Source organism: Camelus dromedarius, chromosome 2, assembly GCF_036321535.1.
Source record: "Camelus dromedarius isolate mCamDro1 chromosome 2, mCamDro1.pat, whole genome shotgun sequence".
Classification (NCBI taxonomy): domain Eukaryota; kingdom Metazoa; phylum Chordata; class Mammalia; order Artiodactyla; family Camelidae; genus Camelus; species Camelus dromedarius.
In genome coordinates, this window is record NC_087437.1 from 27,243,852 (window position 1) to 27,271,757 (window position 27,906).

General features: G+C 45.0%; 1 protein-coding gene across 1 annotated transcript; it reads right to left on the reverse strand.

Moving 5' to 3' along the window:
• On the reverse strand, positions 1-27,906 carry MINDY4B (MINDY family member 4B). The gene is made up of 10 exons (XM_031453997.2): positions 27,883-27,906; positions 19,989-20,108; positions 19,188-19,279; positions 17,207-17,372; positions 16,270-16,335; positions 13,478-13,548; positions 12,026-12,098; positions 11,287-11,448; positions 1,713-1,893; positions 1-143 (listed from the first exon to the last, which is right to left on the reverse strand). The coding sequence occupies exons 1-10, from the start codon at positions 27,889-27,891 to the stop codon at positions 1-3; spliced, it is 1,083 nt and encodes a 360-aa protein (XP_031309857.2). The 5' UTR covers positions 27,892-27,906.

Here is a 27,906-nt window from a genome sequence, read left to right on the forward strand (position 1 = left end):
TTAGAAAAAGGGCACACTTCCATTCCAGTTGATGGTGGCCTCTCTCCACTTGGTTCTGATGACCATCTCCACTGGAGAAAACCTTCTTCCTGGTCTGTGTTCATCTTCATGTTGGACCCTTTCCCAGTGATGGGAGTGAGTATCTGAGGGAGGAACAGCCAGCATTCAAACCCCAGCCTGTGTACACGATTTCAGAGGAAGTGAGGAAGGAAGGGAAAAAGTATGGGTGTGCAGGTATTGGGCTCAGCAAGCTGTGTTCCTAGAACTGGTTAAGTGGAGGGGGATTCCAGCGGCTGGTGTGTAGACATGCCTCCCACACAACGCATCCATAGCACCCTGGGTTGCTGTGGATTTTGAAACCCGAATATTGATGTCACGTAATGGCATGGCCCAGTGTCATGATGTGACACAGAGAACTAGGGGGGTGTAGGTCACCGGATGTTGTCAGGGAAAACAAGAAAAGGGAGGGCTTACCACCTCATAATGCTTCTAAGAGTACCTTTGCATTTTGGGGTAAAGGGCAAAATATTCTAATGAGGTAGTCACGAACTGGGTTCAAGGCCCAGGTTTGTCTCAAATGACATTTGAGAAGGTACTTAACATCGCTCAGCCTCATTTATTCAATTAGGAATCATGTTTTGGCCACTTCCTCTATGTTTCCTCAATGTTTTGGCCAGTTTCCTCTATGGAAAACAGATATCATGGTATCTACCTCATATGACTGTTGGGAGAATTTAATGGGATAATATATGTAAGGCTTTCAACACAGTGCCCGGAAGAGAATGCTTGTGAGGCCTGTGAGCCAATAAAAAAAAAAACAAAAACAAAAACGATGCTTTCCTCGAAGAAGAGACTAAAGTGGAAACAATAATATATTTTAAGAAACATTGTTAGTGTTCCACTAAATGAAATGGGTTTGTGTGTGTGTGTGTGTGTGTGTGTGTGTGTATTTCTCATAACTGAAGAAAAATAATTGGGAGCTGCCCAGATAAAACAGTCACTAAGATACTTCTCCAAGTTTAGTTGTAATAATGAAAAGTTGCCTAACGCCAGGCCTGTGATGCTAAATGCAAAGAGTTGGATATTAAATCAACAGGGTTCCATCCATGGTGCCAAGGTACCAGATACAGACTCTCAGTCTCATCACATTTATTCCCTTGTCCAAAGGGCTACTATTAAAAGACATCTTAAGGTTAGTCTTTTTGCCTCATGTGTTTAAAAAACATGGTTGTAATTGAAATGAAATGATTCGTGAGGTCACCTGCTTCTCCCCTTGGACTGGAACCTCAGAGGTTTGCTGGGGCTGTGCCTTAGTTACAATTGCTTTCCTAAGGTCTCCTCTAAAGATAAATAAATAAACCTAATTGCCTATCCCCACCAAAAAGAAAAAAGAGAGAGAGAGAGAGAAGACTCTGGAGAAGACTTTTTTGGAAATTTGACTCCACCTTTTGATTTTTCCTCTTACCTAAAAGCTGTTGGTTCCCCTGTGCTACTTCGAGATCCCCTGCTCTTATTTAAAGCAGGCTTAGAATTCCCAGGTTACAATGCTTAGGTTTAGGTCCATGGGATTCATGCATAGGTGTCATTTCAGAAATCAAGCCTCCACATTTTCCCGCAGAGCTAGCGTGAATAGCCACGCAGCTGTGAAACGTGGCGGCCGCGCCTCTTCAAGCACATTAAAGCACAGGGCACTTGGAGTCTGGGCTGCTCACCTATTGTAAGATGCACAGGCTTGTTCTGCGAGGGCTGGCCACTGTAAAAGTACAAATCAAAGAGACGCTCCATCTTCCAGTCTGATAAGAGCTGCCTGTTTGTGCTAAAAAGGATGCTGTAATTTCCGTTGGTGTTACACAGCCAAATAGGTAACCTGGGAGTCTTCAGCCTGCTGCCTACCTGCAAGGGGAGAGGGGAACGCAGGTGCAAATATAGATCTTGCCACATGGTGACAGATGCTGATACATCGTCAGGATCAAAAAGCAGCTCTGAGGCTCGGGTTGCACTTGTAACTGGGCAGGGCACTGTGTGTGGAGGCAGACTGGAAGGAAGCCTTCCTCATGGATGAATTTGCATTGATGAGTGGTCTGGTGTGGTGGTGATGCTGCAGGCTTTCTCTTAATGGGTTTTATTCGAAAAGATTTTGAGGGTGGGCTCATGAAGGAGGTGGAACCATCTCAGTTTGGTTTTGAAGTGAGGTGGAGAATAAATAGTTAAACTGAAATAGATGCATAAGGGTGGAATAGGAGAACTTCAATTAGTCTCTATTGTCCCAAGATAGGACAATATTTTCATTCAGCTGGTGAGACTTTTGGCAACACTGACCATTTAGAATATAGGAAAAAGAATATTTAGAATTGGTGATAGAGAATATTTTGAATATAGACAAAAAGCTGGGAAATGAGGGAAACATGCACACACACACACACACTCACACTCACAGATACACACATATCTGCGCGTCAACATGTAGATCAACTGTGAAGATATTCTTAGAGCTGATTGAGCTGGTTTACTATTACATCTAACATTAAGTTCACTGTTTTAATCAGCCCATTATCTGGTTTTTCCTAGCTGTGAATTAGATTCACAAAAACACCACTCTGGGAGGCCCCAGAGTAAAGGGTTTGGCACACTTCAGTAGCCCCTGAGAATATCACAATATTATAGTGTATTTTTATTAATGATGTCTCCCATTTTGTTTAAAGAGGCAGGGAACACACTTTTTAAAAATGCCATTGAATGACTGTCGTCATTCCCACGAGATGCCCGGGAGGGCTCTTGGACCCTCGGTTCTAGTGGGTCTTTCCATAATGCAAGGATCCAAGTCTGTTTCTTTTCTTCTCAGTCCTCAGAGTTGTACTGTGTGTTCAGGACCAAATTCTGTTTTATGGAAAATCCGGCTTTGGAAAATGACCACGTGTTTTGTAAACCCAAGTATTAAAGGCTAATAACTTGACATTTTGATTTCTCAATAGTTCTATTCAAAACTCTTCCTTTTTTCTAGAGCTTAAGTTCTTCAGTTGTGGGTGAGTGGGTGAATCAGCGGTGCTTTTGTCTTTAAGCTTTTTTGCTTTAGCCCCCAGAGAAAAATTATATGACTGTGTTTAAAAGAAACGACCTCAGTTTTAGTTGATGTTTAAAAGTGGGGTGCAAGCTCAGCACCCCAATCTGGATATGCTCATAGTGGGCCCAGGGTTTGCTCAGCTGCTCACACTAGCACTGGCCCCTCCGGGCTGAGGATAACGTAGCCTCTGACACACCACATATGGGGCAAGTTGGCCACTGGCTACATCGGAAGTAAAACACAGAGGGTGTGCTTGAAGCAGCCCCGTGTGTTTTCATTCCAGAATCCGCCCCCAAATTCCAAAGAACATTGTGGCTATTCATTAGGTATAAAATAAGCTCTTTCTTTCTTAGGCCTTCTCGTGATGGTACCTTTTGTCCTAAGGTTATGTGTAATCAAAATATGATCTGCATGACTTGGAATTATTAAAGTTGGAAAATATGGATAAACTAATTGGGAAACTGAGGGCTGTTTGTAATAAATGTCACTCCATTTGAACTTCAGATGGATGTTCTGGCTGGTTTTATACCAATGAAAATTCCTGTAAATTATGTGTGGGTGGATGTAATCGCTTAGAGACATGTATGATATTGTTTCACAGAATTTTTGTAACATAGGCAAAATTCATCTGGCACGCAGATACATACTCTGCAAGGGGCTGACACCACACTGTTGTGACTTTGTGCAACCATGCAACAGCTTTCTTTCCTGAACCTCAAAGCTGCTCGCGCTTGTGATTTTATTCGAGTAGGAGGAAAACGAAGTAGTCACAACTATAACAATCTCCAGCACCCAAAGTGCATCCAGAGACCCCACACTGAGCAGGCAGCGCCTCACCTGCCTCGAGAGATTCTGATCGACAGGAAAACGTTGAGCGTGACTGTCCTGGCACTTTGGGTTTTAACTCTATGAGGCAAGCCTTTAGATTCCAGCTGAGAACACACCTGGTTTAAAGTGAGTCCTGCAAAACCACAACCCAACACCTCCCAACTGAACCTGGCCTAATATTCCGCCCCCTTCTTTCCTCAGCACACCACGTGATCTGTTTGCCTGGAATGTTCAGTTAAGAATTTGTATTGCTTTTTGGGCAGACACAATTTATCAGCTAACCTCCCCCCAAAGAGGATTCTAAATATGTTTTATTGGTGAGATTCCACCAATGCAGAACTTGTTCATGTTGCCTCCTGTTGCCATGGTAAAAAGGAAATTAAATTGTGATCCAGTGGTGCTATAAATAAAATACCTTTCTCCTTAAATTCACTCATTGTGTAATAAGCCCAGTAGGTTCAGTTTCACGTGCAACAGTCAAGCCTTCCAGAACATGTATCATTTAAGGTAAAATTATGAAGCTAGGTAGAATGATGGACACATTCTAAACACTGACTAGAGGGCGAGGATGGAGTCCATGTCATTCTTTCTTCTGCCCTCTAGAACAATGGCGCTTAGAGTGTGCCTTTGCATAATGAGCTTGATGTTGACTCCCAAGGCCCCCATCAGGTGATCTGAGAAAGGTGTTGGAAACGTTGTGCTTTCTTTGCAGATTCCTGGTGACGGTTCGCGTGCCTAATTGTCAGTGGTCTGGCTCGCGTCTCTGTCACCTGGAACACGACTTGAGTTGATGTAACTTCTCTCAGCGAGTTTGCAGGGATGTTGTCGAGTTTACAGGGATGTTGTCGTGTTTGCAAGGCACCACCTCAGCGACTCAGTGGTAGAATCCAGTGGATGGAGCTTCATCTGGTACTTTTAGGGTTGGATTTCTTCCTGCCAGTCTCTTGAAAGGGAAAATGTAAAGAGGGAAGAGGGTACGACTCGGATGGTGGTGTGCTCTGCCAAGGCTCCTGGGGGAATAATTCCAGCAAGACCTAAATGGCTTCAGTCCCTTCTAAACATCAGAGTTGATTTTTCTTCTCGGCGGCAGGTGCGAAGATAATGTGAACCTCCTAAGGCTTTCCAGATGGTGTTAGACTCAAACTGCTTTATGTTCTCACTTAGGTATTGGAAACTCACACTCAAACCTGTACCTTCAAATAGAAAAGTGACGGGAGGCTTCAAAACAGTGCCTCATCTTGCGGGGAGCTGGCTGTGTTCTGCAGGAACCGTCAGTCTGATGGGCTCTGGGGGGCTTGTCATGTCATCTAATGAGAGCTCCCTTTTCTTTTTTTTTAATCTCACCCACTGGGCTGTGACATTGGGACTGAAAGACGCATGTTTTTGCAATCTCTGCAATTTTATCGTAGAGTAAGAAGAGATTCACTTTGGGAAGACAGATGCAGTGTTGCAGGATGGGTTTCACTTCCACAGCAGAATCTGACTGTTAGGTAGCACGCTGGTTTTCTTTTGACTCAGAAACCTTTCTTAGATTAGGTTTCTATTACCAGCACATCCGTATAATCTTCCGATTTACGGCACCCACCCAGGCGGGAGTCCCTAAATACCCATAAAATGCTATTTGGTTTATTCATGGATCCCATACAGAGTCACCATGCCTCGGGGCAGAAAGGAGAGGCAGTGACTTTGGGGTCCTTGATCCAGTGATACTTAGTGTGCTGTCCTAGAACCACATCTGGTTCTTTCTCGAGCAAACTGCTTTTCTGTAAGATGTTCTGTGATAAAATATGGTAAAACATTAGACATATTAGTCGGATGGGGCTCCTGGTTAGCACGTCTCTGAGCGCCGCTGGGTCCGTCCTCCGAGCACATGTGTGGCAGACATGTCTGCCGAACCAGCAGACGAAGGGTGCAGTGTGTCACAGTCACAGTCAGTTCAAACTCACCACTGTTTTAAGCTCGAAGTCAGTGGATAAAGTTCTAGATGTTGAGCACCACTGTCACGCGTTATAAAACCTAGCCATGATTTTACCACCATCGGACTATTGCAGTCCAACATCAGTGTACCTATAATAGATGTTATAGATTATATTATACAAACCTACGTCTCTGTAAAGACATAGATGTGACAGATTATAAAATGCTTATGCTAGAGTATAATTCCAAGAACTGGCATTTTGTATTTACCACTTTATCAGAAAAGAAGCAAAGATGATACTGACAGGCATCTCGGCACAGTGGGCGGGCAGAAGGTGGCCTTTGAATCTAGATGGATCTGGGGTCGTAACCCTGGCTCTGACGCTTACTTAGCTGGTGGCCTACGGCCACTTCCTACACCTCTCTCAGTCTGGACTTCCTCATCTCTAAAGTGAGTGACCAAACAGCAGACCCTGCACTGAACTAACATTGGTTATAACCTTAAGTGGACGTGAGGATTGAATGAAGTAAGATATCGTTGCAAGTTGCTCAGAGAGAGCCCAGCATATTGGATGTGCTCTACACAAGTGGCTGTTAGTGCTGTAATAACTAAATGAGCTTCATATATACCTTCTTTAATTGTCATCTTCAGGGATGGTGAAAAATGGAAAATTCTTACACATATAAAATCATTATCTATATAAAGTTATTTTAATAGTAATTGATGAGTTATGGATTGCTTTTATCCCAGCATAATGAGCTGCTAGAGAAAGAATAAAAAAGCACCTTCAGATAAAATAAACTTTAGATGTCCACATGTAGACACCTGACATAGTCATATATCTCAGCAGTTCAAGTACAAAAGCGACCTGCCAGCCTTTATTTGCTCTTTAATACATTTGTTCTGAAACCAAACTTCAAGTGCATGTCAGAGACAACATAATAAACATCCTGGGTTTCAAGCCATTAGTGTACAATTTCAGGCAATTTTCACCGAGGGCAGGATTCATAGGTGTCTCCCTGGGGAGAGAACACTGACTCTAAGGAGGAAGGATGAAAAGCCACATTAGTCACTTTTCGAAAAGATGGGAGCTTTGTAGATTTGATTTCTATGTAGATTTTAAAGCTAACCCTGGCGGTCGCCGTCCTTTGCCCTACTTCCAATTTGTGAGCAGGCGTTTGGATGGTGGTCCTGGGGTCGGGAACATTTTGCCCTCTCCCCAGCAGGAAAGCTCTTAGTTTTTATCTTTGGCCTCGACCTTCTTGACTGACTTTAAGGTCTCAACAAACATGGACTTTATTATTGGAGGATATTTTAGGCTCTGCAGGTAATTTTCTTTAGAGCATGATTTAGTAGCACTGTGGGTCTGAGCAGACTTGTGTCGAAAGAAATGCGATCCAGGGAAAATGTAGCACTGGATGACTGTGAATTCTTGACTCTTTGAGGCTTGCTCTCTCTCTCTCTCTCTCAAGCTCTCTCTCTTGTGGGGGGCATAGCCTTTGATACAGTCCCTTTCCTCAGAGCAACTTAGGAGCTATTTAGCTGTTTAATTTTAATTTAAGATAAGGTTTGAAACTGTCCCTAAAGCCTTGCAAATGTTACAAAGGAATAAAAAACTTTCAACCTTCCTTATACTGGTTGAAAGAAGATATTCTTTCTTGTAATTTCAGTTGCAATAGCTAGTTTTCCAATTCTATGCACCATGGATTTAATCAGCGAAGACTAACAAGATTTTTTTTCCTCTTCCTTTAGAGTGATGGTTCAGTCGGGCATTTTGTCCCCCAGGGGACATCTGGCAATGTCTGGAGACATTTTGGGTTGTCACACTGGGGGGCAGTGTTACTGACATTTAATGGGTAGAGGCCAGGATGCTGCTAAACATCACACAATGCACAGGACAGCCCCACCACAAAGAGTTATCAAGTCCAGAATGTCAGTCATGCTGAGGTTTGTCAGCCCTGCTCTAGAACAGAGGTATCTAACCCTGGATGCACGTTAGAATCACCTGAGGGCTTTACGAAATTCTCAGGCCCAGGTGCTCTCTAGGTCACTGTGTAGGACCAGCTGTACAATTGGTGGGGCCTGATGCAAGATGAGAAAGTAGGGGCCCTTGTCTAAAAAGTGTTAAGAATTTTAAGGCAGTAACAGCAGAGCATTAAATCAATGCAGAGCCTTCTAAGTGTGGGGCTGTGTGTGATGACACAGGTCCTACACACATGCCACTGATGCTGTTCTGGAGGAGGATCTGGACACTGATAGTTTTAGAAGCTCTCCAAGTGGACCAAAGACTAACAGACACCTCAACAAAGAAGACAGAGAGATGGCAAACAAGCATCTGCAAAGATCTTCCACATCATATGTCATTCTATTACCAAGCAATGCAAATTAAAACAACGAGATACAACTACACACCTCTGAGAATGGCAGAAATCCAGAACACTGACAACACCAAATGCGGGCAAGGATGTGGAGCAACAGGAACGCTCATCCATTGCTTGTGGGAATGGAAAATGGTACAGGCACTTCAGAAGGCAGCTTGGTAGTTTCTTGGAAAACTAAACATACCATATGATTCCAACTGTATGACATTCTGGAAAGGGCAAAAACTATGGCGATAGTAAAAAAAAAAAATCAATGGTTTCTGGGGTTGCAGGGGATGGAGGGTGGAATAGGTGGAGCACAGAGGATTTTTAGGGCAGCAAAACTACTCTGCATGATGCTGGAATGGTAGATACATGTCATTATATGTTTGTCCAAACCCCTAGAATATAAACACCAAGAATGAACCTACGGACTTTGGGTGATAATGATATGTCAATGTAGGTTTAGCAGTTGTAACAAATGCACACTCTGGTTGGGGATAATGGGGAGGCTGTGCATGTGTAGGGATGGAGGATATATGGAAATCTTGGTACTTTCCACTCAGTTTTTCTGTGAGCCTCAAACTGCTCTAAAAAGTAAAGTCAATGAAAAGAACAAAACTCTCCAGGTGATTTCAATGTGCAGCCACTGGCAAGATCACTATGCTTCAGCTTTATTGTCCATATCCTTCCTACAGCTATCAGTGTGTGTGTATGTGTTGACCCACCTATAATGCTATCTTTGTATCGGACACAGAGTCTCACAGTCAGTGGATGCTGAATGAAACATCTACTGTAATTCCTCATCATCTATTATAAAGCCCCATACATGTAGAGGTCATTCTGGCTTTCCAGTGAGCTTCAGCATTGATGATTTTCTTTGCGCTTCCCATCTGTCACTTGTTAGGACTGGCAAGGGCGAGCATTAGGGTATTAGTCTGTGAATGAGGAAGCAGTCTTAGGGAGTGTAAGTGACTGGCCCAAGCCACACTCCTGTGAGTAACAGGGCGAGGCCTCTAACCAAGTCTCCTGGTTTCTAGGACAGGGCTGTTGCCCACGTGCTGCAGGAAATTCTTCACTTTTACAACAGGTTTTTAAAGTATGGTGCACGTGCCCCTGGGTGACGTGTGGCATGAAAGTCAGTGGCCCAAGGGAGGAACCTCAAAAAAAACATGTTTACTTATTTACTTAAATATGTATTAGAAATAGCATGTCAAGCCCATGGCTTATATTGCTGCTGATGAAATGGTTGGATTCAAATTTTAAAAGCGAGTTAATTTAAAGAAAAATAGATCCAGCAAATAATAGTGGATGTTCTGCAGAGATATGACAAAGCTTGTGAATTACCTACCCAAATGATGCAAATATGAGAAACTCTGCTTTAAATCTTTGTGGTTTATGATGACGATATAGTGAAATAATATTGTGAAAGAGCTTTGAAATAATAGACAAAGCACTAAAATTATTGTTATGGTTTTTGCATCCTTACTCCTTGAAACTTGCCCCTAGGGTATCCTACCAGACTGAGTCTTGGCATATTACTGGGCTCTGATACAGAGTGCTTGACGGTGGACCTCAAGTGACCATGCATGATTAAAAGAAAAGAAAACATGTAAAATGAAATCTACAAGCCCCCTATTTCCAGCTTAGTTTTCCTTGTCATTATATAGATTAAATTCTAAGATGAATTTCCAAATTATCTACAGCATGTGATTAGGAACTTTATAATAATAACAAATCTATTCTCTGTTTAGGACGTATTCAAAGTACAGTCTTCCACATTCATACAGTGGCATTCTTTGCATCCATTAAGTATGACAGACATCTATTCACTGAATATAAGGATGTTTGTGTTAAATGAGAAAAGCAGGGTTCAGAAGAGTAGAATTGAATATATTTATATGAGAAACAGAAAGAGAAGGAACCATTTCTGAGAGGATTGAGCCTGAGTGACGGGATTGGGTTCATTTCTTTTACTTTTAGCTTGTCCGTCACTTCTCATTTTTCTATGATGGACCTAGATTTCAAACTCAAGGAATACTGAACAAACTTTAAAAACACACTTGTACACAGAATATACTAATTCTGTGATAGTCAGAGACTACTTTCCTGATGCCATCAGACACCTGACTTGTGTGTTGTGAGGTGCTGATTTCATGAATAGCACGTTGTAGCTGGAGCCAACAGTAGGAGGTAAGACAGATGAAGCTATGGATATAAAAGGACCTTATAAAGTATGAAGCCCTGGACGTATGAAAGGGATTTTGAACCAGAACCGGGAGAGTGGAGGACAGGACAGGCTCTGAGCAGCGGGGCCTCACTTGGCAGCTGGTGGATGTGAGCCGGGGGAGGTTCTGTCATCATCATACTGAAGTCCGTCCTGGCTAGTTTCAGGGCTGCTCCAGAGAAGCGGAGCTTTTCACTGAACCTGTCTTGCCTTCCCTGGGTTTTAGGATGAAACTTTTGTGCAAATATCACAGAAGCATCTTTGATTTGTGGTATGGGTGGGTGGACTTGCTTCCTCATTCTCTCTCTTGCCTGTTTTTTGCAGAACCATATCTTACTTAAGCCTCTGGTTGTGCTTTTCAACAGCACAGTCTACTGCTTGGTTGTCAGAGGCTGTAAATCCCCTGAGCGAAAAAGCTTTTTGAGAGACATTTCATAAGCATTTCATAAGTGAGCCCCCTTTTTTTCAGTGATATTTTTCAAGCTTTGAACAATAGAATCTATGCATTCACATTTGCATATATAAAGGATTGGGAAGCTGCCCATCAGCTGCTGATTTCTGATGAGGGGGGTGCCAGGGGACTTTCCTTTATTTGTGTATTTCAAGTGTTTTTTTTTAAAAGAAATTATTTGCATATGACTTGGATTACCTATACTCAATACACAGAAAAGTATATAAAGTAAAATATGAAGCAAATTGACTTGAATATTTTCATTTAGACCCTGAAAAATCTCTGTGTGTGTGTGTGTGTATGTGTGGTGGGTGGGAGGCCTGCAGGAACGTAGTAAAGGAAAAAGTCTGCTCACATTTGGATTGCCTTAATATAGAGGCTTCACAAAATGCTAATGTATTGACACACCGGCGGTGTGGCTAAGAACTGGAACACACTCACCTGTGAAAGTCTGTCATCCTCTGAGGTGTCCTTACCCCACTGCAGATAGCCGGTGTCACTGCGGGTCAGGACGCCGTGTAACATTTCCTGAGACTCTCCTTTCTGACAGCCGTTAAAGACGTGTGGACTTGCTCTTCCAGTTAAAATCATGTTCAAAGTTGCCTAGGTGACATATTTTACAAATATTTACATTTCAGGTAGCATTGACATAAGGATTTAATTTCTCTTTGCTTTTAATTATCATAAAACTACCATTTTTACTGGAAAGAATGCAATCACACAATGTATAACTCTGGAAAACCATGTCATAAATGTTTGGTAGAGTTGAAAGAGGAGTTTATTGATTCTTTTCTTGAGCCATGCCTCGTAACTCCCCATGTGCCCTTCCTCCCTTGGTATTTCTTTTAAACTTTGGTTTCCATGGTTGTGATTTAAGATGCATGGAGCTAAGATGTTTTTACGGCACTTTTCTTTCAGTTATTAGGGATTCCTGGTGGGTCTTGCCAAGATACTTGCTAATGTTTCTAGAATCTCAGGGATGTTGGGCTCTCAGAGCCCTTACTAGAAAGGGCTGTAATGGAAACTGGAAAGCAGAATCTGATAACAAACTCAGGGGCATCTTCTTAGTCTTTCAAAGGTAATTTGATCATTCTTCACTTGTGGAGAGAATATGCTTAATTAAAAAAAAAAAAAGCCTAATACAAATTCTACAATCAAAAGGCAAAGTCTTCCAACCCACCTGCCCGCACAGGAAGCCTCCCGCATTTGGTTGTAGCAGCTGACTGGTGGAGACGTCTAGGTCCTTCTGAAGCCTGCAGAGCGGGAGGAGCCATCAGCACAATATCAGAAACTATGGCTTCTCCAGGAACTTGCAGCTTCTCCTTCTACTCCCACCCCGCCCCACCCCACCACACACACACAGAGAACAGCAGTAACAGGGGCTCGTCTGGTCACTGCCTTCCTGTGTGCCTGGCATGTTTTCATGTCGCTGGGAAAGCTTCTTGGACTGGGGCTGCAGATGTGATGGGAAAGCTCTAAATGCAGTTGGGGGAAGCCAGTGATAAATGGTGAGACCACACATGTTAGAATCCCTGGGTGTGGGCTGTGTGTGGATGCTGGGCTCAGTAGAGAAACTGTTGGCTCTGAGTGCCGAGGGACTCTTGGCTTAGGGTGGTGACACGTGACCACTCCGGAGAGTGCTGGCCCAAGGCAGAGTTGAACAGACTGTTCCGGGAAACACCAGCTTGGGAGTTAAGCCTCTTTCTTGGCTGCAGCCTCTATAGTTTCATTAGGGACCAGGGGTCAGGATTCTACCCAGGACAATATAATACAAAGGTGGAAAGTGGCTCCTGCTGTTACCCAGGGGGAGTACTCAGTATGTGAGCTGCATGTGTTCTTGAACGAACCTATTACAGGACTGGGAGGTCATGTACTTCTGTGAATAAGACCTAAAGATGTGGTGATATGCAAAAGATAAGTTTCAGGAACACTGCTTCTAAGCTTGAGATTCATCCTTTCTGGGGCCCTCTGTCTCTCTCTCTCTGACTCTCAAAAGCTTACTCTTTTTCCAGGGCCCAGAAGAAAAAATCTGCTTCTTCCAAGAAGCACTCCTTGAGTACCCTATCTGTTGGGGCCCCTTCCTTCTCTGGAATCCACTAAGATTCACTGTCTTTGCACCTCATTTGGCACATCAGGTACCACCTGGGACTTGCCAAGTCTCTCTGTATGTACCCTTGGCTTTCCCAGACTGGAACCTGCAGGAGGCCAGGGCCATGTCTTCTTTTATTTGTATTTCCCACAGTGCCAAGACAGGGCTTTGCCTATCATAGTGATAAAATAAATATTTGTGGATATATATTTTATTGTGCATAGAGATAACAAAATATTCTCATTTATGAAAATTGTACAAATAAGCTTGGTTGTTGTCCCAATATTTATAACCACAAGAAGAAGGAACCTACTACTGTGCTAAAAAAGTAGATTTAAACTCTTCTAGTGACATCCACTCTCCCATTAATACAGGCCAAACCGACTACAGGAAAGGACGCATCAACAGAAGAACATCCATTGGAAAAAAAAATTGTACTCATGTTTCCAGTAAGGCATGAAAATATTTTCCAACACAAGAGGACATTGTTTATGTGACCCCAGAGCTATAGGAAATCCCTGTGTAAACATTTGTAGAATTTACCTTTCAAATGTTCTGGAGAAGATCAGGCTGTAAAGAAACAAGATGACACCATGGCTTCCTTCCCCTTTGAACTATTTGGAAAACAGAGGAAAAGCATGTTTGCCTAAAAGCAATGCAGCTCTGTGGATTTATGGGCCTGAGTTCAAGGATTTACAGCCTGAGAAATTTTTTTTTTCTAGCTACCAAAAGGGCAGAAGGAGCTCCCTCTGCTTCCCAAGGTCATCTTCACTCTCAAATGCAGCCTCCTTCCTTGCTTCAGGCCTGCCAGTGGCACCACCATTCCCTTGGTTTCCAACCCATCTATCTTTCCACCACTTCTATCATGTGATTCTCTTTAAATCCTGGCCCAGATGTAGTCTGTCTTTTCTCTCCACTTTTCTGGTCCATCCTAGCCCAGGCCATCAGCATTGCTCTGGCCCTTATCCAGCCTCCCTCAGTCAGTGCGTCCCTCCTTGTCACCCCATTATACTCAAGGGGATCAGAGAGGCTTTCTAGAAATAGCTTTGGAGTTCTGCAAACCTAGGTTCAAACCAATGTACTCCAACTTACTTCTTTGAGTTTTAATCTCATCTGCAACTGCAGAATAAAAAAACCCTTTTTCCTTAGGATTGTTGCAAAAGTTAAATAAAAGGATGCACAGTACCTACTTTAGTTCTTAGAACATGCCAGAACCACGGTAAAATTAGTATCTGTTCTGCTCTAAGGCACTTCTCCCTGTCTCTTTTCTTGGCCAGGTTACTTTTCTGCTCCAAGCTTTCCAAAGGTGCCCTGTGAGCTCCAGGATAAAATCCATCCACATTCAGGGCCTCCCATTGGTTGGCCTTATCTTAGCTTAATGTCAATACTCTACCTGCTCAAGATGCCCCTTGGCTGGCTTTCGGGGTGCTCAGGGTTAAAAAGCCTCTTCTTTACAGGCATTGTATCAGGAAGGCTTCTGCTAAAATGCATGTGCTTTTCTTTTAATTTGTCCCCTTCACTATCTGTGACCTGGCAGGGGCTAGGCCCTCAGGCAGGAGAACAAATTTCAGTGCCACAGGAGCCAGATGGGAACCACCTGAGTAGGTCTGTACTGCAGGGTGTGAGGGAAAGGGGGAGGGGTGGGGTCTGAGGCATAGGAGGGCACTTGTGAGTTTCCTGTTGCTGCCCTAACAGATTACCAGGGACCTGGGGCTTAAAACAACAGGAATCCATGATGTTACAGCTCTGGAGAGTAGACGTCCAGCCCTGGCATCACTGGGCTTGATTCAAACTGCTGATTGGCCTGTGTTCCCTCTGGAGGCTTTCTGGGAGATCATGTTTCCTAACCCTTATTCCATATCACATAGCCTCTTCTCCCCTGCCGTCCTCTTCCCCTTCTAAGACCCTTATGATTAATTGGGCCCACCAGGAAAATTCATAATAATCTCCCCATCTGAGATCTTGAACTTAATCATATCTGCAGAGACCTTTTTACCAGTTAGGTGACGTCATTCAGTCTATCACCACTTGTCTAATGGGAATCACCGTCCCTTAGCTCAGCTAATTGAGGACATGCAACAATATAGGCATAGTACAGCCAGATTTTCTGATTTTGCTGGGGAAAGCTAAGCATTTAGATTTTTATGTGGAATTTTCTGATTATTTTTGATGTTCACTGACGCAAATTTTAAAAAATACAACACCTTGTAAGCTAATACTGTAGATCATATGTGACAGATGTATTGGTTTCCTAGGATTGCTGTACAAATGGCCAGGAATTTGAATGGCTTGAAACAGTAGGAATTTATTCTTTCACAGTTGTGGGGGATAGAAGTCTGAAATTGAGGTGTCAGAGGAGGGCCATGCTCTCTCTGAAGGCCCTAGGGGAGGATCCTCCCTTGCATCTTTGCAAGATGTCAGCAGCCCTGCTTTCCTTCTGGAGACTCTAGGGGAGAGTGTTTCCTTGCCCTTTCCAGCTTCTAGCAGCCTGGCCCACATTCCTTGGTTCATGGCCCCCACCTTCCACCTTCAAAGCCAGCAACAGTGGGTGACACTCTTCTCATATCACATCACTCTTCCCTTCTCTTCTGCCTTCCTTATCCGCAGTTAAGGACCCTTCACATTACATTGGGCCCATCTGGGTAATCCAGGATAATCTCCCTATTTTAGAGTCAGCTGATTAGCAACCTAAATTTCCCCTTGCCATGTAACAAAACATTCATGGGTTCTAGGGGGCAGGGTATGGACATCTTTCGTCTTTCATCATCAAATTTCTTTCTCCACAGAGGAGTCTTAAAAAAGCACCTTCCATTTCCCACCATCACTGTCCCTGACTTTGCCTCCTTCCCACGCAGCAGGTGGGGAAGATTTCATTGCAGGGGAGGGCGTCGTGTGGAAGGTGCCGATAGAAGAGCTGAAAGGGGGCCACCTTTTTTAGACTGGAAGTCATTTTTCTGAGCCAGTGTGCACGGCCATTTTGGCAATTCAGCCTACCATTTTTGTGTTTTATCCCTTAGATCAGACAAGACTGGCATAACACTTTCTCTATCACAAAAGCAATCTTGCCATATATGCCCTCTATAGTATTATTCTCTGGGTTTGATTAGCCAGGGAGAAAGAGGCATTTGTGAGTGGGCCTGTGTGTGATCTGGCTCCTTTCTAGATTGTGGGGAGGGAGAGGCGGGCTTCTCTTTCTCTCATTCCGCCCTCTCTTAGTCCCCAAAATGACCTGGTTTTCTTAACAAGCATCATTAGAAATACACTTTATAAAAGGAAGAAGATTCCTGTAAGATCAGTTCAACATAAAGGAATCATCTCAACACTTGAACACTTACACATTGTAAATGATCATAGATGAATTTCTCAGTGGCTTCTTTCTCTACAAGTTCAAACAGCTGGAGCTATAAATCAGGCACAGAAGATAAAAACGGAAAGGAGGATGAAAGTGACATCTAGAAGATGTCAACTCACTGTCATTACCTCAAAGGAGTCCTTTGTTTCATTGCAAAATCACATTGTTAAAAACCGACATATTATCTTGCACAAGGCCGTGTAAAACCTGCACGGTAAAGTTGGGTGGCCGTTGGCCTCACTTCCACTTTCCTCAGTTTTAAACCAATACGATAGCTTGCGTAGTAAAACCATAAACAGAATTTTTTTCCTAATAGGTAGAATTTAGCTATGTTTAAAAGAATGGTTATGGAAATGGCAGTTTATGATGATTTCAGGTATGCATATTCTTTTTTAAAAATTTTTTTTTGTTGAAATATAGAGGATGTACAATGTCATTAACTTCCAGGTATACAATATAGTGATTTATAATTTTTAAACGTAACACTCCTTCTATAGTTATTACAAAATATTAGTTATATTTCCTATGTTGTGTAATATATCCTTGTAGCTTATTTTATACATAATAGTTTGTACCTCTTAATCCCCTACCCCTGTATTCCCCCTCCTCCTTCCCTCTCCCCACCGGTAACCACTAGTTTGTTCTCTGTATCTGTGAGTCTGCTGCTTTTTTGTTGGGTATTGGATATTCTTGATCGTGAATTCTGGAAGGAGAAATTTACAGCAGGCATCTTCATTTTGGCTGCTTGGATTACTTATGCCCTTGATCCTGGCCTCTTTGGCAGGTGCCTTTGGCCACATCAGACACATCACGAAGGTCCGCCCGGGGGCACCAGTGGGGCTTCTACTTCCACAGTGAGTCCAGTACTCACCCAGGCCTAATGGCCCTTTATCTGGCAGGACAGGCAGGGGTCCACTCACCCGTTCAGTGAAGCCATCCCCAGAGTAGTCAGGAGTCAGGGCGACATAAGTCTCCTCAGTGACAAGGCAGACGGTGGCTTTCTGAGCTGCTCCTGCCGCCCACAGGACACCGGCGAGCGCGGCAGCCAGGGCGTGCTCCTGTTCCTGCTTGCTTATTGCACACAAACTACAGCGCAGAAGGAAGGTAGGAGCGCACTACAGTGAACGTGACCGGGGCCAGGCCTCCACTTTCATGGACCTTCTGAGTGCAGCATGGGTCTGTTTGGTTCTTTCGTCAACCTACACAGTGAGGATGTCAGGGAGCGCCCCGTCCTCTCTGCTGGCACTGGAACTGGTCCTCACCCAGCATGTCTTTCCCCTGGGTTCTCGGCCCACCTCACCCTGTGCATTACCATCCCCACTGAATCCAGACACTGTCCTCTTTCCTGAACTCCAGCAGGGCTCTGCCCAAACTCCTTAACCCAACAACACAGGCCCTTCCCAAGCACAACTCTAGACAATCAGGTTTCCATTTTGCAGACCATCTGCCCCAGAGGGACCCGTCCCCTGAACATATTTTCCGCATTCCACGCCCATGCTTTTAGTCTTGCACTTGTCTGTCTTTAATATGCATGTCATGTCCATCCTTTCTGCCGGTCACACCCCGCGCATCATTTGAGGCCTCCCTCAGGTTCCCCTTAGTCACCTGCAGCTTATACTCACCCGGCACTCACTATGCCCAGCATCGTTGTAAGCGCCTAACACACAGCACCTCATTTAATCCACAGCAACCTTTGCAGTGGGTACTAGTGTTGCTCCCGTTTTAGCAGTGAGGAAAGTAAGAGAGGTTGAGTAATTTGCCCCTGGTCACTCACCCTTGGAGTGCTAGAGCAGGGGTTTGAATGCAGACAGTCTGCCTCCTGACTGTTCTTAACCCCTAGATCCCACTGAATAATCCCTGGTGGTCAGACTTCCCCACAAATGGGAGCCAATCTTCACATCACAGACCTCTCCTAGGCTCATTTTCTAAGTGTTTCACATTGACAACTGTTGTCATGAGACACATGATAGAGGTTAATGAACTCAGCAATGACTTACAGACTCCACCTAGCTCTGCGGTGGTACAGAGATGAGTAATGAGAGCCTCCTACTCCAAAACCCTAGTACAAGGTAGGATGAGACTAAAACAAAGTGCTGTGAGACCACAGATGAAGGAGAGAGAGCTTGTGACCTGGAAGGTTCAGGAAGGCTTCATGGAGCAGGTGGATAGTAGCAGTGACTTATTGCCGTTGATTTAGTACTTGCCATGTGCCAGCTACTGTGCTGAATGCTTCATATTTGTGTGGCAAGTGTTGTGTCTGTTCCATCTAGGTTCCCTGGGACCCCTTTTCCCCAGTTGGTGGACATGTCCTCCCTCTGCCTTACGTCCTGCTGCTAGTGGCTCCAACTTTTCCACTTTCTCCGAAAAACTGGAGCCACGTTACCTGGAAGTGACTGGGAGTTATTCCCATAGGATGGCCCACAGCGGATGCCTGACTGGGGTGGGAGGTGAAAAGGCCCCGCCCTCTTATCTGCAGCTGGGGCAAGTACCCCCAGAGGTCCTATGGACCAGGACGAGACTAGACATCACAGGCAACCACATTCTTCCTTCCTAGCCTGCTTCCCTCTCTCTCTTACAGGTTTCTCCTGAGGGCATTCATTCCCTTAATAAATCACTTGCATAAAGAATTCCCATCTCTGGCTCTGCTCCTAAAGGAACCCGGGAATTCGTGATCTTAGAATAGATTAGACACTTAGTTTCTGTTTTGGGTGAGAACTTATCCTGCCTGAGGGAGGTAGATGCCTTTTAATTATCTGTTTCCTCTAATATCGAGCATAGAGCCTTGTGCATTGAGGGGTATGTTAACTTCCAAGAACAAAATAATTTGAGCTGATTTTTTAAATAGGAAGCTACCACTGTACTTTGTCAGCCTCATTAAATAGGAGGATGACTCCTTCTTACCTGAGCAAGTTACTGTCTTTTCCCTTCCTTGTAAACAACAAGTACCTAATGATGGATCCTTGTATGGCCATCTGAATGCTACGGGCACCTCCCTGGAATGGAGAGGGTGAACAGTGAGGCGTGACAATTGTACTGGGACCCTCGGGACCCATATTACCAAAGAGAACTCTTGGAAATGGGTGTCATTATTTATTCTTCTCTGCAGCCTTTTCCCTGTGGGATACAGCCTCCCCAAGGCTGGGTGAGGGACCCCGTACTCTACATGGGTCTCCTTCCCCGTGGGCTGGGGCCGGGGGTCATGACCAGGCCAGAATTAGCAATTACTAGCTTCTTGGTGGAGCCTTGTAGATGGGCACCCGGGGAAATCTGTCGTCCTCTACCCTACCCTCCCTGGGCCCCGGCCTCACATCCCACTTTTAGATTTGCAGGAGGTAAGGAACTAGTTGGCTGGCTCTTGACATTCTGTGTGACTGGTGATCAGTGCTATGAATGATTGAGATTTTAGACAAATGAGAAGGAAATTCCTAGATCTCTTCCTGCTCCTAAATTCTTAGGGATGCTTAGGACTTGGAGAGAATAACCAGGAAAACCCAGAATTTGGAAGAGGGTGGAGAGGAGTTCGAGACTTTGTTACATCCTAGATAGTATGCTATAATTATAAATAGCCCATTACCGTTTAAGATTAAATTTTAAAGATGTTTCCACATGTGATTATAATGAAAACATGCATTCATAGGGGGAGGATGGAAGGAAACAGAGAGTGTGGGGTGAGGATTTTAAAAAATTATCACTTGCTATTACCTTTCCCACTTCCAAAGCGAAAGCCAGGTCAGAAAAAGGATCATGAAACCTGAAATAGGCCTTTGTCCAGTCACAGCTGAAAACCTGGACTGTGTTTCCAAAGAGGCTCTGGCGCAGTTTCTGAAAAGAGGGGAAATAAATGGTTCAGACAAAGATAAATCTTCCTAGACACAGTCTTCATCAAACAGCCTTAAGCAAGGTGGTGAGCTCCTGGAGGTGGGCCTGTCCCCTTCCTCGGGCCAGGTTTGCATATTACTCTGTCCCCAGTTATAACCATCCAGTCCTGTGCAAGAGATTCGCATCAGGTTCTCTTAGGACATTGTATCCTGAAGGCTCAGAGTGTCAACCCTGCACCCTGTTGTCCCCATCTGGGTTTTGTCCCCGTGTCTGTCTCACCTTCTATTGCCATCCCCCTTCCCCGTTCCCCCTGGCCGTCCACGAGGGGCTGCTGCTGTGTCCTTAGGCCTCTCGGCCCTTTGGCCATGACTCTGTCACCTCTATGCTCCCAGCTTTAGGTCTGTCTTTCTTGCTCCAGAAAAAAGGAAGAGGCAGGACTCTGTGACTCTAGCCTGAGTGCCATCGGGGGTGTAAACAATATCAAACAAGCCTTTCTGCCCTTTGCCCTAGAGTCTCTACAGCATGTTGAGATTGGAGAGGATCTTTTAGAAATATCAGGAAACTGGATACAAGCATTTGTAAACCAAACACGTGACAGAAAGGGAATCCCTTTATGATCAGAGACGTAGTAGTGATGGCATATGCTAGGTCTGTGTGGGGGTACAGATATGGAAAGCGTCTAATACCTCACAACTGTGTACAAGACAGGACTAGAAATGCCAGAAGAAGTGCCATGAGAGAAGAGAGGAAGGAGAGAGAACTTCTGACCGAAGGAGTCAGGAAGTTTTCCTGGAAGAGGTGGCATTTGAACTAGGCTGGCAAATGGCTTCTCACATTTATTGAGCATTTTCAACACACCAGGCACTGGGCTAAGTGCTTTGTATTCAGTGTGTTAATTTAAGTGTTTGAGGAAATACTGTTACTATCCTCCTTTTACAGGAAAGTGTTTTCCTAAGGAGAAGCAGAGCTGGGAATTGCACCCATTCTAACACCACTCCCCCCGCCTCCTCAACTTTAATCCTGTATGTGCTGCTCTCATTTTTGTGTGCTGATCATCACTGAATTAATATTTCTCATTGGCTTGGGCCACTCTTTTATAATTTCGAAAACATGTATTTATAACACTTATTTGAAAGGACACCTTACATCACATCCTTAAATGGGAATCAAAATCACTTGTCATACATGATCCAGAAACACACAATGGAAATAAAATGATGTTACTGAATTACGATAGAAACCATTGCCTAGGAAAGCTCGGACTGAGCCCTGCACTCCTTTGAATTGAAAAGAGAGGAAGGAGTGTTAAAGAGGCGTGAACATGTGCTGCCCCTCACCTGCTCTTCCCCCCGGCCTGCCAGAGTGGAGAAGGGGGTAACTTTCCCACGAGGTAACTCAGTGTCATTTAATGTTACTGTCTTATCTCCCAAAGCACCCCGTGCTCCAGCACAGGCACACATCCCACACTGGGATAGACCACACAGTGGCCTATTGCCTGTAAGGAGTGGAGGCTGGACAGAGAGGAAGATCTACAAGCAGACACATACAATACTGGGTATCCAGGGACGGTGAGTAGTTCAGCAGGACTACTCGTGTGTGTGTGTGTGTGTGTGTGTGCACGCGCGCGCACGTGCTGGGGCCACAGGGCAGAAAGTAAGTGGCAACTAAGACTGGAAAGTCCCTTAGGTCTGATCCTGGAGGCTCTGAATATCACATTCAGGCATTTAGAGCCAGTTGAAGAGTGTGGACAAGAGAAACATGGGACCCAACTGGTCCAGAGCCAGGGTACCTCTTCCCAGCTGTGCACCAAACTGGCTCTAATGGTTTCTGAGAAGGACAGATGAAGGAGAAGCACACATCTGGAACAGTCTTCTCCATGTCAGACCAGGGTCTGATTCTATGGCTGGAGTTTATTTCCCAGCCACCTCTGCTCTCACCCTCAAAAGAAAAAGTTGTCTCTACAGAGAAATAGAGGCAGGAGTATTTCAGAGTGAGTCAGAGCCCAGAATTGCACTTAAAAAATGATCTGTCCTGGGTCTATCAAGGAGAGGGAGCAGAAGGCACAAAGACTGCTCTTGGAAGACACAGACTCGGTGTGCACATAACCACAGAGGGCCACCAGCCCAGGACATCCCCAGCAGAGATCGAATGTGAATGGATAGTGTTTCCCTGACGTCAAGACTGCACAGCACAGAAGAAAGACTGTTCACTCCCAACTCCAGGGTTGAGAAGCCCCCATTCTGCACCCTACGGACCAGATGAACTGGGGCAGATTGCCAAACCTCTCGAAAACTTTATTTTGGCTCATCCACAAATGGTGATAACCCTCGCTTAGTCCCCATCACAGCTATCACTGAGAGAGAAATATGGAAAAGACTTTGGGAACCGGAAGTCCTGAGCAAATGCAGTGCTATTACCTTTGTGACAACCCAGCCTGTCTGCGCTGGAACATCTCACACCAAATGAAAGGAAGTCCCAGAACAGATGGAAAAAGACCAGAGACTGGCAGAAATAAGGGAGGAGAAGCTGTGTATAATGTGAGAGATTAAGACTGTTGTGACTAAGAAATCTTCGAACTCATCTGCAAGTCAAACCAAACTCCTGTTTCTCTTGCTGGCTGCCACCTCCAACTTAGGGGGCATTGCCTTCAAGATGCACCTCAGGGTAGCCTATAACAGAGGGGCCGCGAGCCTCTCTGGCCAGCGGGACAACAAAGATGACTCATCTTATACCTACGTAATATTGATTTTCATATCGATATAATTTATAGCAGGATGAACCTGACACACAGTCAGTGATACACTAGCTGGTAACTAGACACAAATGGTAAATGGTCCTAATAAACGATGGTAATGATCATTAGTATTTAACACAAGCAAGCACAGTTTGTAGTTGTCTCTCTTCACTTTGTCAGTTTTCCAGGATTTGTAACAAATACCTCTCCTTCCTGATTGCTGTGATGATGATAATGGTGATAACCATTCTCTCTCTCTTTCACATACATACATGTACATACACACCCAGGTCCTGGATCATTCTTTTTTTTTTAATTTTAATTTTCAAATTTTAATTAAAAATTTTTTGGAGAGGGAGGTAATTAGGTTTATTTGTTTATTTGTTTTTTTTAATGGAGGTACTGGGCGATTGAACCAAGGACCTCAGGCATGCTAAGCATGTCACCCCCAAAAGGTAAAGACCTGTGTTTTTGTCACACCCGAAAAATAAGTTTACACTTGGGACATGGTACGTTGTGTATGAAAAGATTTTTAAGTATTTATTTATAAAGAAAGGAAAAGTACACCCCCAAGAACAGGAGGCGGGCTGATCCCAGAGAGGAAAAGTGGTGGTTTTTGTCTCCCCTTTCACTTACACCCTCCCTTAGAGGTGGTCTTTTGATTGACAGCTCTTGTCCCTGGAATGCTTAGTCATGTTTGGCCCCTTTGCGCTTGTCCTTACCCATGGTGTATGCAGAAAAACCCATGGCTGGGTGGGGACCTAAACTGCAATGTTAATTATCATACAATGAACAATGGGTCATGTCTGGTTAAGTTGTGGCTGTCAGGTTCTAACCGGTTTCTTGGTGGTACTCATTTAGAAGAAGTAAAGACCCTTTGTGCTGGAGGCAGGTATAATGTCATCTCCCAGACCATCCTCCCTCTTTTCCACCTATCTGCCCAGTGCTCCCACTTATCTAGCCACCTAATAGGCATGGACTCTCACACTGAGCTATACCCTCCCCCCAGGTCCTGGGTCATTCTTCCCAGCAAGTTTAATTTCCTTACCCTGACTGCCTTGTCCCTTGTCCCTGGGCTTAGAGTTTCCTTGTGACCCCCGCACCTCCCCGCCCCATCCAGTCCTCTCTCACATGCTCTCTCCCCGCCAACCAGAGGTAGAATAATTCTCTTTGAAGCTCCTTCCCCACATCTTTTCCTGCTTAGAAATGACTGGACCATCATGGAATCAGAGATGTGAGAATTAGTGAGGCCTGAGAAGAGATTTCTCTCCTAGCCCATCAGGTAAAGCGGCCGTCTCTTGGCTCGATCATGTTCAGATTTCTCAGAATCTGGTACAGTATCTGATACACAGTAGGCCTGCAAGAAGTATTTGTTGAATTTAAAAAAAATCTAATTCAGCCCCTTCATTTTACAGTTCAAGGACTTGATACGTATTCAGTAAATGGTAGTGCCGGGACCCAAAAGCAAGCCATTCAGCAGGTCCCCACAGGAAACAGATGGCACTCAAGTCAGGATAATTCACTGGAGGAAAGTTTAATTCAGGGACTATTTACAAGGATATGGGCTGTATGTGGCTACTGCAGGGTCCCAGGGCTAGCGAGAGTGAGAAGTCGTAGCATCCGGTGGACCTGGGGAGCCAGGGGAAGGAGAGAGAGGCCTGGGGCGAGGACTGCCATCCAGGGAGACGATTCGGGCAGCTTTGCACCACCTGACTTCATTCCCTTCCTTCCCTCCAGTCTCCCTCCGGGGCTCCCACTGGTCAAACACAACAGGGAGTCAGAGGAGGGAGCCCTGTTGTTGGAGGGACCACAAGTCAGTCTGCCGGGCAGAAAGCTGGGTGGAGAGGGTAGCAAGTGCTTTTGCAGGGGCACTCGGGTGATACCCACTACCTCGTACAGAGATGCCTTTCTCGGGGATTGTCCAGAGGCAGTGAATTAATTAATTAAACGTCCACCGAGGCCCATCTGTCAGTCACACCCTATGCTGGGGGCACCAGGCCATACTTCCTGCTCCCTCAAAGCCACCCCGCTGCCTGCTATCCTCTATTAGAGCTTCGTTCACCTGGGTGTCCCCCAGAGTACTTTGATCTCCTAGTATTGCAGTTCTAATGTGATCCTACTGGGTTGTATTGCAACTATACTGGAGGTTTGTTTATTGGCTGCTGATAAAAGAGGCTACAGGAATGTGTTCCAGGCTGGGTCCTGGAGAAGGGCCTGGTTGTGGAGGAGGAAGGGGAATTGCCACTGGGGTGAAGAATGGCAGCTGGGGGCGTGGGGCTGTGGGAGAGTCCAGAGGAGGATGCTCACCTTCTCTGCAACCTCCCCTGGGCTGGCAGCCTTGGCCGTCATTCATGACACCACACACACTGTAAGATGGGAGGCTGTGGTATTAGAAATAGGGCAACCAAAGGTGAGAAACAGGAGAGCTGGGGAGAGCAAAGTGGCACGCGGTGCTTCACCCAACCTCTACTTTCTCAGCAGATTTCAAGCAAAGAATGTGTGCCAATGTCAGAAAATCCCACGCATCCCAGTCTCAAATGGAGGTGGGAAATGAAAACAGTAGAATGCAACAAAAGGCATTCTCATATGAGTATTAGGATCTGATCGCTCCAGGCGGCTACACTGCCCAGATGTCAGTTAGAATTGGTCAAGCTTCTAAACCACCTCCCTGAACATACGGATTCAGAATCCCAAGGCTGATCATCTTAAAATCCCAGGGTGTGTTTAATTAATGCTACTGCTATTTAAAAGACACACTATCATCTGGTTTTCTCAAAATGGGAATACACCCAAATTAGTTTTTTTAAAAAGAAAAATCAATTCTGTCTACTTCTGGGACTTCCTTAACACTCCATCAAGTCTGATTCTTTTGTCTTCCAGCCTTTTCCGAAGGGAGAGGATTACCCTGGAAAGTCACTAAGGTGGTCAACAGTGGCCTCACATCTGTGTTTGCAGACAAGTGAGAGAATTCAGACCCAGACTCTCCTGCCTCCACAATATAGAGTGAAACTAGAAGACTTTGGAAACACTGGTGAGTGCTTTCTCCTCCCCTATTTTTAAAATGTGTAATGGTGTTTTTGAAAATAGATTGTTCATTCACATGGTTCAAAATCCAAAGGGCACAAAAAGCTATGTTGAGAAGACTCCTTCCCACCCAGGTCTCTTGCCCCTGCCCCTCCCCTCACTGTGACAGCTTAGGACGTCTTCTGGAATTTCTGCATGCATGCACAGGCAAATACAGTACCAATGTGGAATCACAGTTTTCTCTATTTTTCATAAAAAAGGTAGCCTATTTCCTGGTATGTGCATATTTTAAAATGACATTCTCCATAGAAATTCATTTGTGACCAGTAATACTTTTTAACTAAAGATTGTTCATTAAAAATCATATCCTGCACGGTAAAATACAGATGTAGTTGGCCCCCTATACCTGTGGATACGGACGGCTGGTGGTACTAGGCCATTTTATATAAGAGAATTGAGCCTTGGTAGATTTTGATTTCCACTGGGGTTTCCTGAAACCAATCCCCTGTGGATATTGAGGGATGATTGTAGTCGCCCTAATTTCTGTTTCTGTAGCACAGTGTAGGCAGATCAGCCTGAGAGTAGAGGCTCTAACAGGACTATTCATTAGCTGTCTCCGTTACCCAAAAGGAGAGCGATGACACGGTATGTAAGACACAAGTTAAGGCACCGTGCAGGGTACAATGCAGCAGCTTGTGAGAGCCCTGCCGACCTGTCTTCCTGTGACATCTGGCATTTGAGCAAAAGAGGGAAGGTAGATTGAGGCAGAAAGTTCTGTGATGACGAGAAAGAGCAAGTGAGCCTCCCAGCACATCTGAATTGCAACCGTGACCGTGGAGAGAGTTGCTCCGCGAGGCCTGTGAGGCTCTGCGTGAAGTATGAGGGCTGTAATCCCTATATGTGATGGAGTCCCACCTGGGGAGCCCAAAGAATGCTGTACTGAGGGTTGCAATACCACAGTCAGAGCCAGTCTGGCCTCTGAGCTAGAAAAGCAGATGGAGACTGTGAGGTTTCCCCGGAAGGAGGTCCAGACCCCACCCTTCATCTCCCCAGGGACCCTGTGTGCCGGGCGCAGACCGCAGGATTTCACATCCCCGGCGGGCCTGACTGCAGGCTGAGCCCAGGTGCCCAGGCTGGTCCTGGGTGGTTTCTGCAAGCAGCCCCATGAGTAGGGCAGCACGTCCTCAGGAAGGAAGTGCTTCTTCCAACTTTTGTTCTTACGGCCTTGAGTAGAGGTCTCTGCCTAAGGCTCTAGAATGGGGGGATGGGGTGAACGTGGGGAAATTGTTCTGAGAAGCTCTGATTTTTCACTACGATTGAAAGGGCTGTGTTGGAAGACAATCCAATTGTAAGGATCTCTCAGCCTAGCTGGTACTTTTTCCCTGGCTCAGCTTCCTTGGTTCCCAGTCCCACCTCTTTGACCATGACAGCTGGTCCTTTGGATGTTTGCCAAGGCATTGCCCCCAGGCCAGGTCAAGTTTCAAACTGAGGAAGTGGGCCCTGGGAACAGGACCTTCCAGATCCACTTGGATTCTCACATATCATGTTCTTTTCAAATCTGCATATTAGTTGGCAGCCCCAGAAAACATTTCTTTCTTGAGATCATCTCTTTGCCCCAGGACTGGGCCTGGCACAGCTCCCCCAACCTCTCTCCCTCCCGCCCACACAGGATGGAGTCCTGTGTCCACGTCTACTTGGTCTTACACTCCCTGTCTGCCTGTCGACCTTTTATGGTGAATGATTTCAATTTAACTCCCTCTCTCTCTCAAATTTAACTGTCAAACTGAAGAAGCAAATAGAGACTCTCAGAGTTTGGGAAGAAATGACTGTAGTATCGCCCGTGTCCTTGAAAAATACCATCAATAAGTCATTTTAATTATATTCTCCTTTTACCAGTAACAATCGTCTGTGGTCTTATCTTCCATAATACTCTCACATGACAGCAGATAAGATTCCCCAGCCTTGTTGTTTGGGGAAGATTACGTTTCGTTTCATGTTTAATTGACAAGCTATACTTACCGTGGCCATTGCTTGGGAGATAGG

Bases quoted from the DNA above. Each gene is read 5' to 3' on its own strand.
- MINDY4B (XM_031453997.2), bottom strand. The intron at 11,449-12,025 runs GTGGGTTGGAAG...TATGTCACCTAG, and splicing joins GAGGCTTCCTGTGCGGGCAG to GCAACTTTGAACATGATTTT. The intron at 1,894-11,286 runs GTGAGTGTGTTC...CTCCCCTTGCAG, and splicing joins AGGATGACAGACTTTCACAG to GTAGGCAGCAGGCTGAAGAC.